Below are 15000 nucleotides of genomic sequence, written 5' to 3'. Positions count from 1 at the left end.
ATCTAACAAAATAGACGATGCAGGGATTTTATACAATTACCATCACAGCTTAATCTCAGTTATCAGATGTTAATTCATTCATTTTTTTAAATAATCTGTGATATAAAGCCTTTAATAAAAGTGAATTATTGAACTTTTTTTTCATAAGTTCATTCATTCATTCATTCATTCATTCATTTTCTTTTCAGCTTAGTCCCTTTATCAATTCGGGGTCGCCACAGCGGAATGAACAGCCAACTTATCCAGCACATTTTTATGCAGCGGCTGCTCTTCCAGCTGCAACCCATCTCTGGGAAACATCCATACACACCGATTCAAACTCATACACTATACGGACAATTTAGCCTACCCAATTCACATGTACCGCATGTCTTTGGACTGTGGGGAAGCACCCGGAGAAAACCCACGAAAACGCAGAGAGAACATGCAAACTTCACACAGAAACGCCAACTGAGCCAGCCGAGGCTTAAACCAGTGACCTTCTTACTGTGAGGCGACAGCACTACCTACTGCGCCACTCTGTCGCCTTTTTCATATGTATATTTGAATATTTGTATTAATAATAATAGTTATTTTGACCTGCTATTTTAAATTAGGCTGTACAAAATTGATTATAGTACTTTGTATCTTAAATGAACAAAAACTGACAACTTTAAAGCTCCACTGTGATCCTTGATTATTGGATTTTTTTAATTTGTTGTTTTAATTTGTTTTTTTGTGGAAACTGTTTTTAAACTGAACTACATTTTAGTTGCCGTCTTGGTTTAAATCATGGTTAAAATAAATATTCATAAAATTCCCTACAATAATGTGTTCTTCCATTCATTTTATTTTTCGGCTTATGGTCCCTTTATTATTCTGGGGTCACCACAGCGGAATGAACCGCCAACTTATCCAGCATATGTTTTACACCGCGGATGCCCTTCCAGCTGCAACAGAAACATCAATACTCACCTATTCAGACACATACACTACGGACGATTTAGCCTGCGCTTTTCACTTATACCACATGTGTTTGGACTGTGGGGTAAACCGGAGCACCCAGAGGAAACCCATGCGAACACGGTGAGGAATTGCAAACTCCACACAGAAATGCCAACTGACCCAGCCTAGGCTCGAACCAGCGACCTTCTTGCTGTGAGGCGATTGTGCTACCCACTGCGCAACTGTACTGCCCTGCCCTGTACCTTAAAATTTAGCCAAAGGTATTTATTGAATAATAATTAAAAACACTAATAATAAACAAAAAAGTATTTATGTATGTATCAAATTATTAAATCACTGATTTTTTTAAATAATAAATGTAATAGCAATGTAATAAATGTATGTTTTACTGCTGTAATTAACATTAATATTTAATTTGTAAAATTTTAAGCAATAACGTTTTAATTGAAAGAAGAAAAACAACTTTTAAACATGACACATATTTTAAATAATTATTGTTGGTGTTTTTAACTGGACAATAATTGTTCAGATCTCACAACTGTATCAACTTTATACAATAAAATTTATTATAGCCAACGAAAAAAAAAACTGCAGCACACCCATATCTTTGCACCACATCACGTGACAGCATTTTCCGGGTCATGCGGCTGTTCCGTAACCTGACGTCACTGGGCATGTGCGGCTCTCGGTTGCGTGTGTGAGCATGGCGGTGCCTTGGAGCCGATGCTGGAGGAGCAGCACAGGAGCTGCTGTATTACTGCAATATTGTTGTATTTCCAGCAGAAGAGCTTTCAATCCAGGGGCTTCAGCAGGAAGAAGAGCGGCTACTTTCGCCGCCACACAGGTAGCGATGACACTGAAGCACACAGGGATGATGAAGGTCACCGGTGTATAAATGAATGACAGATCACTGCTGTATGTGTGTGGGTTAGGTTTAAGACTCTTTACAGTATATCTTGCGCTGAAGCTGAGTTAAAAACGTTCAGTCAGATGATTGCAGTCGCGTTTGTAAAGCCAACATGAGTGTTTTGTCAAGTTTTCCTGTTAAAGGTCAGGAGTGTGAGAGTTGAGACACTTCCGCTGATCTAGTGCACTGAAAGTCCCTGAAGATGAAGAATGTTGCTCAAGAAGGCTTAACTTAAAGCATGTCTGCAACTACAACTTTGTATATAATGGAGGTAAAGTTGGTTTTCTATTCGCACATTCGTTCATTTTAACAGTTCATATTGTTTACTACGCTAGTTTGAATATTCTGTCTGAAATCAAAGCAACATTAACTTAGAGCACTATTTAATTGACTGTGAACATTGTTGTACTTTTAAAGTAATTGACTGCTAATATGGAAACAAGTTGTTTTAAAATTCACACATTCAGCCTTTCTCTTTAATATAATTTCAGAAAAGGATTCCTGCTAATTCTATATAGTGAATCATATCAGCAGCCAATGACTATCAAAGTAAAACATTGTTCACAGTCAAATAAATACTGCTAATGTTGTTTTGAAGTCATTCTTACATGTGATTTTAGACCCAATATTGAAATTAGTGTGGTAAACAATATAGGGAACCTTAAATGACAGAATGTGCGAATATAAAACCAACTTAACCTCAATAGAAGAAGAATGTTGCACAGGAAGACTTGACTTAAGCATGTCTACATTTGTAGGTAAATGGCCAGATTGAGGTAAAGTTGGTTTTATATTTGCACATTCGTTCATTTTAACAACCTCTATAGTTTACTACGCTAATTTGAATAATCAGTCAGCAATTTGAAGCATGACTTAATGACAGCATTATAACACTATTTATTTGACCGTGAACTATGTTGCACTTTGGAATTCATTGATGGATAATATGATTTCCTTATTTAGGATTTGCAAGTAATATGTTTCTGAAATTGTATTATTATGGAGAAAGTCTGAATGTGTGAATATAAAACCAACTTCAGCTCAATTGTGGAAAGGGCTCGAAAACAAGACGGCCAATGTTGTTGTCTGCATATAAATACATGTAAAATATTTTTATATGACATTACATTTAACAGAGGTGGACGAAGTACACAAATCAAGTACTTGAGTTTATTGAGGTAAAGTTGGATTTATTTTCAGACATTCATTAAGTGGCAACATGTGACATGCTCCACATATTGTTTACTATGGTATTTTTCTGAAATTATAATATTAAGAAGAAACTCTGAATTGAGGTATATTCACACATTCAGACTTCTTAATAATATAATTTCAGAAAAGTATTTATTGCAAATTCTCAACAGTGAAGGCATATTAGCAGCTAATGACTATCAAAGTAAACACTGTTCACTGTTAAATTAATAGTGCTAATGTTGTTTTCAAGTCTTATTTGCATATGATTTCAGGCCAAATATTCAAAGTGGTAAACAATATAGGGAGCTTGTCACAAGTTGTCACTGAAGGAATGTGCGAATATAAAACCAACTGTACCTCAATTCAACTTTTGTGACATGCTCCATATATTATTTACCGTGGCACTTTGAATATTTTGTCTGAAATCACGTATGGCTTCAAAACAACATTAGCACTATTTATTTGACTTTGAAAAATGTTTTACTTTAAAAATCATTGGCTGCTGGTATGATTTCCCTATTTAGAATTTGCAAAGAATACTTTTCTGAAGTGATATTTTATAATGTCCGAATTGAGTTAAAGTTGGTTTTATATTCACACATTTGGAGTTTTCACATTAATAATATAATTTCAGAAAGGTATTTATTCTAAATAGGGAAATTATATCAGCAAACAATGACTATCAAAAGTACAACATTGTTCAAAGTCAGTTAAAAAGTGCTTTTGTTGTTTTGACACCATACTGGCATGAGATTTCAGACCGAATATTCAAAGTACCATGATAAACAATATAGGGAGAATGTGAATATAAAATAATATAATATAATATAATTAATTGAGGACTTACACTTTTTTTGACACATTATCTTAATACGTAAATTCAATGAAAACATTTACTGGAAACGTGGATAATTTGAATTAGGGATTTACTAGAAATGTGCTCTGAACAGATCATTTGATTCAATGAGTTGTAGTCAGACGTCATTCATTTAGTAATTGTTCAGTATGATTTGTGAACTGACTTAACAGGTTATAGGACAAGAGCTGACAGAGCAGGTAAAGATTTATTTAGTTCAAAAAAAACTTTTAACTCTATGTTTATGAAATATGAGTAAAATACACTATGTTCGGTTTTGGAAAGTAGTCAAGGTTTCCTAAAGTGAAATCACTCAACAGATACTTAAAAAATATGCAAAAGTACAGTAGTGAAGTACAAAATATTTAGTACTTAGCACACCACTGCATAGAAAGCATATTGATTTATTGAATAGAATTAAAGTATCTGTTTTAATATTTCAAAATTGAAGTTTTCGGATATTTATTTTCTCCTAAAGTTGTTCTAATACTAGCATTCAATAAATAATTTTTAGCAAAAGCGAAACATTTTGTTTTTCATTATAAGAGAGGAGACTAAAATAGTGGTAAAATATATGCGCTGTTGTCTGATTTGTACATTTTGATTAAAATTTTCATTAAAAAACTGAAAAAAATAAAACAGTATACTTTGAAACACTTATAGAAAAAACTAAGTATAATTATTATTTTGAAGCTAAACAATTTTTTTTGTTTTTGACTTTGATGCTCTTTCTCCTAATTACATTATTGTTGTAATGGAAGCTGCATAATTCAGTCTATATGATCTGTTATTTTTGTTTTTCAGGTTTTATTACAGCAGGGCCCGGTACATAATTTTAGCAAACCATTGACTATTTCAAGGTACGTTAATGATATGGATCATGACGGTGTACCACAACAAATCAAAATGTGTGTGTTTGTATAATATGTTTAACTAAGAATTCTTTTATCACATTAAACATATTTAAAACACCTTAAATAACTAATTAAACATGTATTTTATATTTGCCATGAGCACATTACATTCTATTTTGCTAGGTTTTTATGCAAGATATTAGTATTTGGCCAAAAGTGCAAAGCGTGAAGACTTTAAAAGTCGTGGTTAATTGGGTTGACAAGGCAAATTATGTTAATCATGCAAGTTATTTGATAACAGTGGTTTGTACTGTAGACAATTAAATTAAGTGGGCTAACAATAATAACCTTAAAGATAATTGAAGGAAAACTGCTTTTATTTTAGCCAAACTAAAATAAATTAGACTTTCTCCAAAAGAAAAAACATACAGTATTAGGAAATAATGCTCTGTTAAACATCTGTGGAACTGTTCTTACAATTAACTCTTGTTTAATTACTATATTTTATGCACATTCTTCCACAACAGCTCAAAGCTCTGAAGGCACATTTATCAACCCAGTTAAACCTAGTTAAACTATTCAGGATAATGGTATTTCTGACAATTTTGTGTTGGGGTCAAATCAACTCCATATTAATAAAACATAATATAGTCAACCAGCTCTGATGTATATCTATTTATTCAGACATGCTTATTTGTATTTAGTTTTCTTACACGACGTTGTGGTTAATCAGAATGGGTTTGTTTAATTGTCTTTACATGTGTGTGTTTCAGGCACAGGTGTAAATATCTGTACTCAACGTCACAAGTCAGCTGCAGTTTACACAGTGATGCAAAGTTAAAAGATCCTTTCTCACTCGTACAAAAGGACTTGCAAAATATATATGATGACATAAAACAGGTAAACCAAGAATATTGTTTGGTTTTGTTTTGCATTTTACCACCAATAATTTTTCTTGTCCACAGTTGCTTAATGAGTTATTGTATTACTTTCCATTTCTACATTAAAAACTGCACTTTTTACACAGAATTTGCTTTTGAAATTATGGGTGGCACTTCCTATTTTGGGAAACTTATTTATATATGTAGTAAAAAGGGAATTCTCAATTTTAATTTTTTTTCTATGTAGTGAAAATAATATTGTGCTTGTTATTTTATTTTACCTGTGACTAAATATATTTTAAAGCTGTTTTATTTCTTCAGATTATTATTATTTTGGTGTATTTTCTACTTTATAGCAACATTGTGAATAATATTACTCTAGAAAAATCTGTTGAGTTGAGGTTTATTCATAGTGTGCTTTTTTAATGATTTGAATTAACATTTAACCCTTTTGTACAGTATTTGTTAGTTTATTACTGAATTGAATGGAAGTTAAATCTATAATTTGGTGGCTAAAACAAAGTGTTGTAACAGACCTTGTGATCTTTCTGATTCAGCAGCTGCTGGTGTCTAAAGCAGAGCTGAAAGCGCTGTGTGATTATTACTTTGACGGGAAGGGAAAAGCTTTTCGACCAATGATTGTGATCTTGATGGCTCGAGCTTGTAATGTCCACAGCAATAAAGAGGGGTGAGAAAACGCTTCTGAACTGTGTTTGTGTTGTATTGATAATGTAATTAATCAATCAGTGTTTATAAGTCCTCCATGTGCTGTCCACAGGGTTTTGCTACCGGCGCAGCGCTCAATCGCTATGATCTCTGAGATGATCCACACCGCCAGCCTGGTGCATGATGACGTCATTGATGACTCGGACAAGAGACGTGGGAAAAACACCATTAATAATGTGTGGGGGGAGAGAAAAGTGAGTCATGTGTCTGATTATAAAATGTGTTGGGACAAATAATTAATTCCATCTTGATTTAAAAAATAAAAAATAATTCAAATGAATAAAATAATTAAAAAATAAAATTATTCAAATACATTTTTTAGATTTTTGCAGCTAAAATGGCTTAAAGAGAGAGTTTACCTAAAAATGAAATGGTCCTCTTTTACTTAACTATACTTTACAAAGCAAATGACAAATGATGATGGAAAGAACTAAATATGATAGTTTGGAAATGGGGCGTTTTTAGACCTGGATTAGTGTAGACGGAGACCCAGAATTCCAAAGCTTAATCAAGTTTTTAAACAGGCAGTGGTCAATAATAGGGAAATTTCAGGTCAGTAACAAATTACAACTTTCTCTCAGATTGGAAACTCTCTCTCAAACAAACAATAGCTATCATATATGCATGTATTTTTTATTATTTTTAACTTTTTTTTTTTTTATTGTAGTATTTCCAGGTAAAATAGAGACTCAAAACAAAAGGCAGATTAGCATCATCAGGAGTCTGTTCTTCGTACTTCGCTTAAATGATCTAAGATGATTTGGCAGATCCTGGATCTTTTGATCTTGATAACTGATCTTTGGCTAATTTGGTTTTTCAAACCAGTTCGCGAATTGGATTAAAATGTCTGGATAAACTGATCTGAGATCGCACCATGTGTTGTAAAGGACCGATCTATCGATCCTCGAAATCATGACCAGCAGTGCAACGATTGGCTGACGGCACAGCAGCATAATGGCATCATCTGATTAATATTTAATTATCCATGTGAGCAAAATTACATCACATGAGCAGTAAACGGTTTGTTAAATATGACACGTAATAACTTTCCACCTTTGTTGTGAGCGGCAGGCTTTACACTTTCATGTGTCAAGAGTATTCATCATGTATTTCCTTGCATATCAATGTATTTAGTTCTACATTGAAAGAAGATTTTCTTTATTATAATATAGGCCTACTTATGTTTTTTTTATCGTTGTAAGGAACTGTTTTAATTAATTTTGCATCAAAAAAGCATTTTGATATCGGTAAAGATGTCAATCACTGGCATATTAGTGATTAAAACAAGTGCATGACTGCATAAATTATTATCCTTTTTTTAAAAAGTTTAATATTGTGCCGTACTCATTTGTATCTAAAAAGTTCATATCTATAATATTTTTCTTTGAACCACCAGGCGGCATTCTTTAACTTATTTGCAGGTGCAGTTTGCATAAATTTTATTAATATATGTATTTTTTCCTTTATATATATATATATATATATATATATATATATATATATATATATATATATATATATATATATATATATATATATATATATATAGTAAAAAAAACTATATATATATATATATATATATATATATATATATATATATATATAGTTAAAAATATATGCTACTATAAAAATATATACTATTTTCCCAAGTGTATATAACTACTGTAAGAAATTATCAGCATTCGGTACATATTTTCAGTATTATCTTTGCTTGAACTGACCCGATCTAATCCTGTTTGAAATGAACCTGCTTCTACGCAGGTTTGAGCTCTGAGAACTGTTACTATAACAACAACCCTTGGATGAATTTTGAAGAACGAAACGATTTTGGATCATGTCAAATGTCGAATTGTGGACTTTGAATATACATTTAGACAATCTGAAAGACTTCTTTTTGTGCAAGTGTTTGCAAGTAGTGTCGAGTTGCTTCATTTTAGGTTCATTTCTGTTGTCAAAGAATTAGACATTTCTGCTACAACTGTGCTGAAATCCTAATGAAAGTCATGTTAATAACATTAAAAACTTAATCATCTTTCTCTCTAATGTTTAGGCTATTCTGGCTGGAGATTTCATTCTGTCAGCGGCGTCCATGGCATTGGCTCGTATTGGGAACACTACAGTAGTTTCTGTGCTTTCACAAGTTATAGAAGACCTCGTGCGAGGTAAATGACTTCATATTTATGATACGCGCTTCATAAAGTGGAGCTGTTATTAATATTCTGGCTTGATTGTTTGCAGGTGAGTTTATGCAGCTGGGCTCCAAAGAGAACGAAAACGAGCGATTCAAGCATTACCTCGAGAAAACCTTCAAGAAGACGGCCAGTCTGATTGCGAACAGCTGTAAAGCAGTATGTACGTTCTGTCTTCACAATAATAAGAGGAGCTGAAAGAGCTAAAAGAGAAGCTCAACACCAGCACTGCTTTATTTCAATCTTAGGTGTCTATTCTGGTGAACTCTGACCCTGAGGTGCATGAGATCGCATATCAGTATGGACGAAACGTCGGAATTGCATTTCAGGTAATGTTTCCATCCATGTGTGGATTTTATATTACACACTGATTGCACACAACTTTGCCATTATATATATCTGTGTCTTATACTTGTGTAGACAAATGTGCTTTACAACAATATATTTATAATACAGTAATAACACCTGCAACATATATTATTATATTACATTTTTCCAATAATACTTATCTTAGAAATTTGATAATTTGTCAAAGTTTTGTCAGATTTGTAGATTTTTCTTTAAATCACACATTCCAATAAGAAATTATTGAATCATTTATATTAACCCATCGTCATTTTCTGAATAAAAGATGACAATGACAAATACATTTAATCCAGTGATTACAATCGATGTACTAATGTATCATCAATTTGTTATTCTCAATCAATTGATTGTATATTATTAGTAAGAATATAAAACTTTCTGTTTAAATATTACATGTATATTTAAATCCTGAAGGCAGTGTAATACAGGATCATTCATGCCTATAAAAGTATTTAATTATATATAATTTGCACTATAAAATATATTAAATTATTATTTTGTTATATAATTTAATTTTTAAGTATTTGCTGTGAGTTTGTCTTTTTTGCCATGCTAAATTAAGTTGTTATGCATGTAAAAACCTATAAGCATTTCATATTTACATGATTAATTTATGATGTTTTAATATACGTCCTAGTGAACGTCAATGAAAAAGAGCATAATACATTTGACTTCAAAATATATAAAGCATACACACATCACTATTTTGGAAAATGTTGAATTCATATAATATGTTACATTTATATATTTTTTATTCGTTTGTATGAATAATAAAACCAGTTTACATCAAGGCTTTCTAGGTGCACAGCGTCCTGTTGACCTACAGATGGCAGTAAAGTGAACAGTAGCTATACAGTAGAGCCCATTTCAGTGCATTGCAGTACACTGTATGGCGTGTTGCATCAGAAATCTCCAGTTCACCCTCACTATCAAAAGACATCATAAAGTCATCTTTGATAACAAAGCTAACAATGGCCTTTTGATGCAGCTGATCACGTGCCTGTAGTTAATCATTCATGAACAAGAACAGAAACTTCCTCAGTTAAGCTTTCCTCTGGTTCTACCTGCAGTCTGTCATTTCTATACTCAAAGCAGCAAATAGAAATTCTGACTATCTGCTTTATCTACCAACCTTTGACTTGTCATTTTGATTGGTCAAAAGTCTGGAAATTAGTGAGATTTTGAAATAATTTTAAAGGAGGGCCTGTTCCACTTACCAAGGATACATTTGTTTAATATGAAATACAGTCAAATTGTGAAATGTTGTGGCAATTAAAACTAAAAGTTTTCTAATTCCTAATTGAATGTTATTCCTGTGATTAAAGCAAGATATTTACCATAATTGATCTAGTCTTCAGCAGCTATTTTTCCATATGTTTTTTTTATGGCTACGGTGAACAGAAAAAGCTTCTTTTAAAAATATTTTTAAAATCTTAATGATCCCAAACAAGTAGTATAGATGATTTTATCTTAAATAATTCAAAATCTGCTGTGTTTTTCAGCTTGTGGATGATATTCTGGACTTCACCTCCAATGCCAACTGTCTGGGGAAACCGTCGGCCGCTGACCTGAAGCTGGGTTTGGCCACGGGACCCGTTCTCTTTGCTTGCCAACAGGTCAGTGTCACAGAAAGGAGAATCAACTCTAATGACAGACTTACTTCATCACTGACATAATCGTTAAATAAAACACTGTAGTTTTTGGATTTCAAGATAATCTCTGATTGTGTCCTTACTGCAGTTTCCAGAGCTTCATGCCATGATCATGAGGCGCTTCAGCTCTGATGGAGATGTGGATCGAGCCTGGCAATATGTGCTGAAGGTCAGTTTTACAGTCAATATCCTCAAAACATGACCAGATCATGCCTAAAGTATGCTAGTAGATGCTTTACTTTAGATGTTTTGTAATTGTAATTGTAATTACAGTAATTCTACTGTATGATAGTTCAAAATAATCATTTAACTGTGTATCTGTGAATATTAACTGATTACTGTACTTTACTATAATATTTTATAAGCATCTGCAAACATGACAATTTATTAAATTGGAAAATAGACAAGTAATTATTTAATTAAACGTAAAGCTGACAGAAATGAAAATAACTGATAGGAGTATACACAAATCTGTGCATTATTCAGTCACAAGATAGCGCCAAACAGTCCAAAACGTAAAGCTAACAGAAATTAAAACATCTAATGGAGGTATACTCTAACCTGTGCATTATTCAGTCACAAGATGGCACCAAACAGTCAAAAAATAAAAACATCTGCTTGAAAATACACTAACCTATGCATTATTCAGTCATAAGATGGCGTATGAGCCTATGTTTTTCAGTGGTTATTATGTGGGAATAACATACCTTAGAATATAGTAATTGACCAATCAGAATTGAGTATTCCAAACAGCCGAGTAATAATCTGCGATAACAACCATCTGGACGTAATTTGTCCCTTAGTATACACTAACCTGCACATTATCACTAACCTACATATTGTTCAGTTACAAGATGGCAGTCAAAAACTAAAAACAGCTGGTGGAGTAAACACCAACCTGCACATTATTCAGTAACCAGATGGCGGTTGTTATCTGGGAATAACATTGCTTGGACTATTGCGACTGACCAGAATCGAGTATTCCAGACAGCCGTGTTAATTTCTGTTAACAACCGTCTGGATGTACATTATCCCTTACTTAGCTTGTATTTTCTGTGTCTCGCTCAGAGTGACGGTGTTGAACAGACGAACTACCTCGCCCAACACTACTGCCAAGAGGCCATTCGTCAGATCAGCCGGCTGCGTCCGTCCAGTGAGAGAGACGCTCTTATTCGATTGACGGAGCTGGTGCTGCGCAGAGACAAATGAGCCCGGCAGAGCTCCGCCCTCAGGCAGCTACACCTCTACACACAGAGAACATTTACACCACACTGTAAGCTTTACCGTACTGTTACGGCAGAGGATGACTGTGAATGAACGACACACTCTGCCAAGACCACCAGAATTCCAGGTGTAGCACAGACAGAGGTGCTACTGTCACTCATGTGTGTGTGTTTATGTGGATCCGTTAGAGATGCTTTAACATCCGTCCACATTACAGAAGGCCAAACGTCTCGATTTCTTGTTGATGTGCTTTTGCGTAAAGTGCTCAGTAACAGCCAAGGCCTTAAATTTCACTATTTACTCCAATTAAATAAGGTATTTTTTAAAGTAAACAGACTCTTTGGCCTTTTTTGTTCCACACATCATTTTCATGTACACAAGAATTTGGCGAAACGTTTGTTTTATTGGTCACACTTTATTTTGAGGGTCTGTTTATTGAATTTAGGTTACATTGCATCTACATGCAAACTAGTTCTCGTTAGATTATAAGTAGACTGTTCAGTTGAGGTTGGGGTTAGTGTAAGGGTGCTTTCACACCTGTGAATCGTTTCAGTTGATTTCGAAACAGGAATTAAAATTGTTACATTGTTGCTTTTTGCTCTTGGTGCGGTTTGCTTTCACATGGCAAAGTTTCTAAACGGACCAAATGAGCTAAAATATATCATATGCGAGTAAACTCTAATCACATTGGTCGGAGTTTCAGAGTTTATTTTGCAGAGTCCCGCTCAGCTGTCATGCGTCCTTATTTTAATTTATGTTGATGAGCAATAAAGACATCATAAGCGAAAAGCTGCGCTTTCATTTTGAATGGTGACACCCACAGATATTGTCACCAAGTATAAATCAGGTAAGACTTATTCATACATAGCAGTTGGCTTATTTATTATAGGCTTTTACATCAAACGCACATTTACGTGAAAAAATGACCTCCCACCCTACTCATAATTCTCTCTTCATATAGCCGTATATATGCCTATGACATATTTATGATACACTGTGATATAGCCGGGCTCGGATCGTATCGCTTTCTTACTACAATCGATTCACTCCTGAGTTTGTTTCAAACAGGCCGAGACCACCTCATTTAGGCGATCTCGGACTGATTGATATGGCGTGGATCCGAGTGCGATTGCTGGATTCACATATGCCGATGTGCACATATGTTCCGAAACAAAAGTCTAGGTGTGAAGGCACTCTAAGTTGACCTGAACTTGCAAAGTTACTTATAGTTAAATGTCTGTTGAAGGAGCAGTATCAGCAGATATTAAGCGAACAGTCTACTAATACTCAAATGAACTATCAAAATAAAGTGTCACCTTTTTATTTATTAAATTGTATTTTAAACTAACATTATTATTGATTTAGAAACATTTTAGCTTTGTTAAAGGGATCGTTCACCCAAAAACTAAGTTTTCTTTCATCATTTACACACTTCTTCCAAACTAAACAAAAGATATGCTAAAAACCGCCACTGATTGTCACAGTGTTTTTTTGTTTTTATAAATCGATATTAATGGCTGCTTTTTTCCCAAACGTTCTTCATAATATCTTGTTATGTTAAAGAAAATGTTAATTTTTGTATAAACCATACCTTGAACTCTTTCCCTACTAGCACATCTAAAGGGGGTCACACACCGAATGCGCCGCTCGGTGTCATGCATTTTAGAATTCTAAACATAATTTCTATCAGGATACGCACACTGGCGCCGCATGTCAGGTGTCCGCGGCCATAGATATATAAATTAGATGTTGCCTACCCTGTTGTTGTCTATTGGAAGGAATGCGTCAATAGAGCTGCCATTTTAGTACAGGGTAGTGCTCCTTTGAAATGAATGCGGGACCAAGCTGCAGTGGAGGACTAAGACCATCCAGAGCCAGACATATACACAAATATCTATGATAGGGAGTTTTTCCGGAGGTCAGTATGCAAATATTTTTGTTTTAAATTACGAAAATTATAATTTTACATCACTTTTCTACATTGATGGATATGTGATTGCATCAGCATTCCTGACAAAAAGCTTGTGTTTGTGTGTATGGAAATGTACTATCCACCCTCCTTGTTAAATTTGGTCTAATCCATGTTCTAAAACACACCCCCTCCCCTGCTTTCACTTCTCATTCTGTCAGAGGGAGCGATTCGTTTGTGATTGAATCCCCGTTATGAACGACTCCTTCATTGAGTCGACAATAATACAAGTTTCTGGCAGCGCAGCGTCTTGTCATATTTCTTTTGCATTGTTTGCTGATTTTATTCAACAAAACTAGCATAAGCCCAGTTTTTAGTGCAGGTTGCTGCTACTTTGCCTCATGGTCAGTGCAGTAGAGACTGTATTATTATTAATAACGTTACATGTTTAGCACCAAAGTTCGTAACATATAAAAACGTAAAAAATGAAATCTTACCTATGAGATGTTCTGCCTTTGTACTTCTTTATTTGCTTTTTACTACACCCGTAGACAAGTCCAGCATCTTCAGTAACATTGTCGAGCACTGTACAAATGTGGCAGCGCTATTGACGCATGTTCAGGGTCTGTATGCAATATCTAGTTTATATATCTATGGCCCCCCCCTCCCAAGCAACGACTGAATCAGCTGCATATTGGAAAAGAAGCTGCATATTGTGCTTCAAAGTGTCTATGTACTTTTCAGCATTAATGGTGCCATCACAGAAGTGTAAGTTACCTTTGTCAAGGGCGCTGACACAACTCCAAGAGTTGTAGAACCTCCAAATCCTTCAGGGACTTACAAAAATGAATAAAAGAATATTGTAATATTTATAAATATTAACTTCTGTTATTGAAATCACAGTAGGCTATTTCTAAATTCAGCTCTTCATGAAACAAAAAAGTGAAACCACAAATAAAATTGAAACAAACACAATTTACATAGAATGATTTATTATAAAAGACTGTACAATTACATTTCAATTAACATTATAAATACAAATTCTGGGCTGAGACGAGCTTCAGCACAGATATGGAATTCAGTTGGAACACTTCAATATCTCAATATGACGATTAAAAAAAAAGTCTGAAGGCATTAGCTTTAAACTCCTGAAATGACTGACAGTGGTCAGACGGTTGAATGGAATCTCTGTAATCGCGTACAGTACGGCTGCTAAAACATGTGAATGGAAAATAAAAATAAAAAGACTTGATGCCAGACCTGAGCTGAGTAACTTAAGCGCTTCAGATCTCAAGCC

The 15000-nt window shown here is 34.1% G+C and overlaps 3 protein-coding genes across 35 annotated transcripts in view; 2 read left to right on the top strand and 1 right to left on the bottom strand.

Moving 5' to 3' along the window:
* Positions 1–803, top strand: part of ftr61 (finTRIM family, member 61) — a 5619-nt gene extending 4816 nt beyond the window's left edge. Inside the window, exon 6 of the mRNA XM_087309087.1 lies at positions 1–803. This exon is cut by the window's left edge and continues 513 nt beyond it. Within this exon, the coding sequence (XP_087165213.1) occupies positions 1–14 (14 nt within the window). The 3' untranslated portion in view covers positions 15–803.
* Positions 804–1596: 793 nt separating this feature from the next.
* On the top strand, positions 1597–12126 carry pdss1 (prenyl (decaprenyl) diphosphate synthase, subunit 1). 8 transcript variants are annotated; one of them, XR_015524457.1, is made up of 11 exons: positions 1597–1789; positions 4707–4762; positions 5530–5656; positions 6198–6325; positions 6416–6557; positions 8414–8525; positions 8602–8715; positions 8801–8881; positions 10421–10534; positions 10659–10739; positions 11639–12126. XR_015524457.1 is itself a non-coding variant. In XM_087308619.1 (11 exons), the coding sequence occupies exons 1-11, from the start codon at positions 1649–1651 to the stop codon at positions 11777–11779; spliced, it is 1233 nt and encodes a 410-aa protein (XP_087164745.1). In that variant the 5' UTR covers positions 1597–1648; the 3' UTR covers positions 11780–12126.
* Positions 12127–14678: 2552 nt separating this feature from the next.
* abi1a (abl interactor 1a) overlaps positions 14679–15000 on the bottom strand; it is a 79552-nt gene continuing 79230 nt past the window's right edge. For all 26 annotated transcript variants that reach the window (XM_087308263.1, XM_087308270.1, XM_087308271.1 and 23 more), the window contains one exon: positions 14679–15000. This exon is cut by the window's right edge. The gene's annotated coding sequence lies outside the window, so the exon portion shown is untranslated.

The sequence above is a fragment of the Danio rerio genome, chromosome 24 (assembly GCF_052040795.2).
Source record: "Danio rerio strain M-AB ecotype USA chromosome 24, GRCz13ab, whole genome shotgun sequence".
Lineage (NCBI taxonomy): Eukaryota > Metazoa > Chordata > Actinopteri > Cypriniformes > Danionidae > Danio > Danio rerio.
Note: the sequence above shows the minus strand (reverse complement) of the source record. Positions and strands in the feature narration are given on the sequence as shown.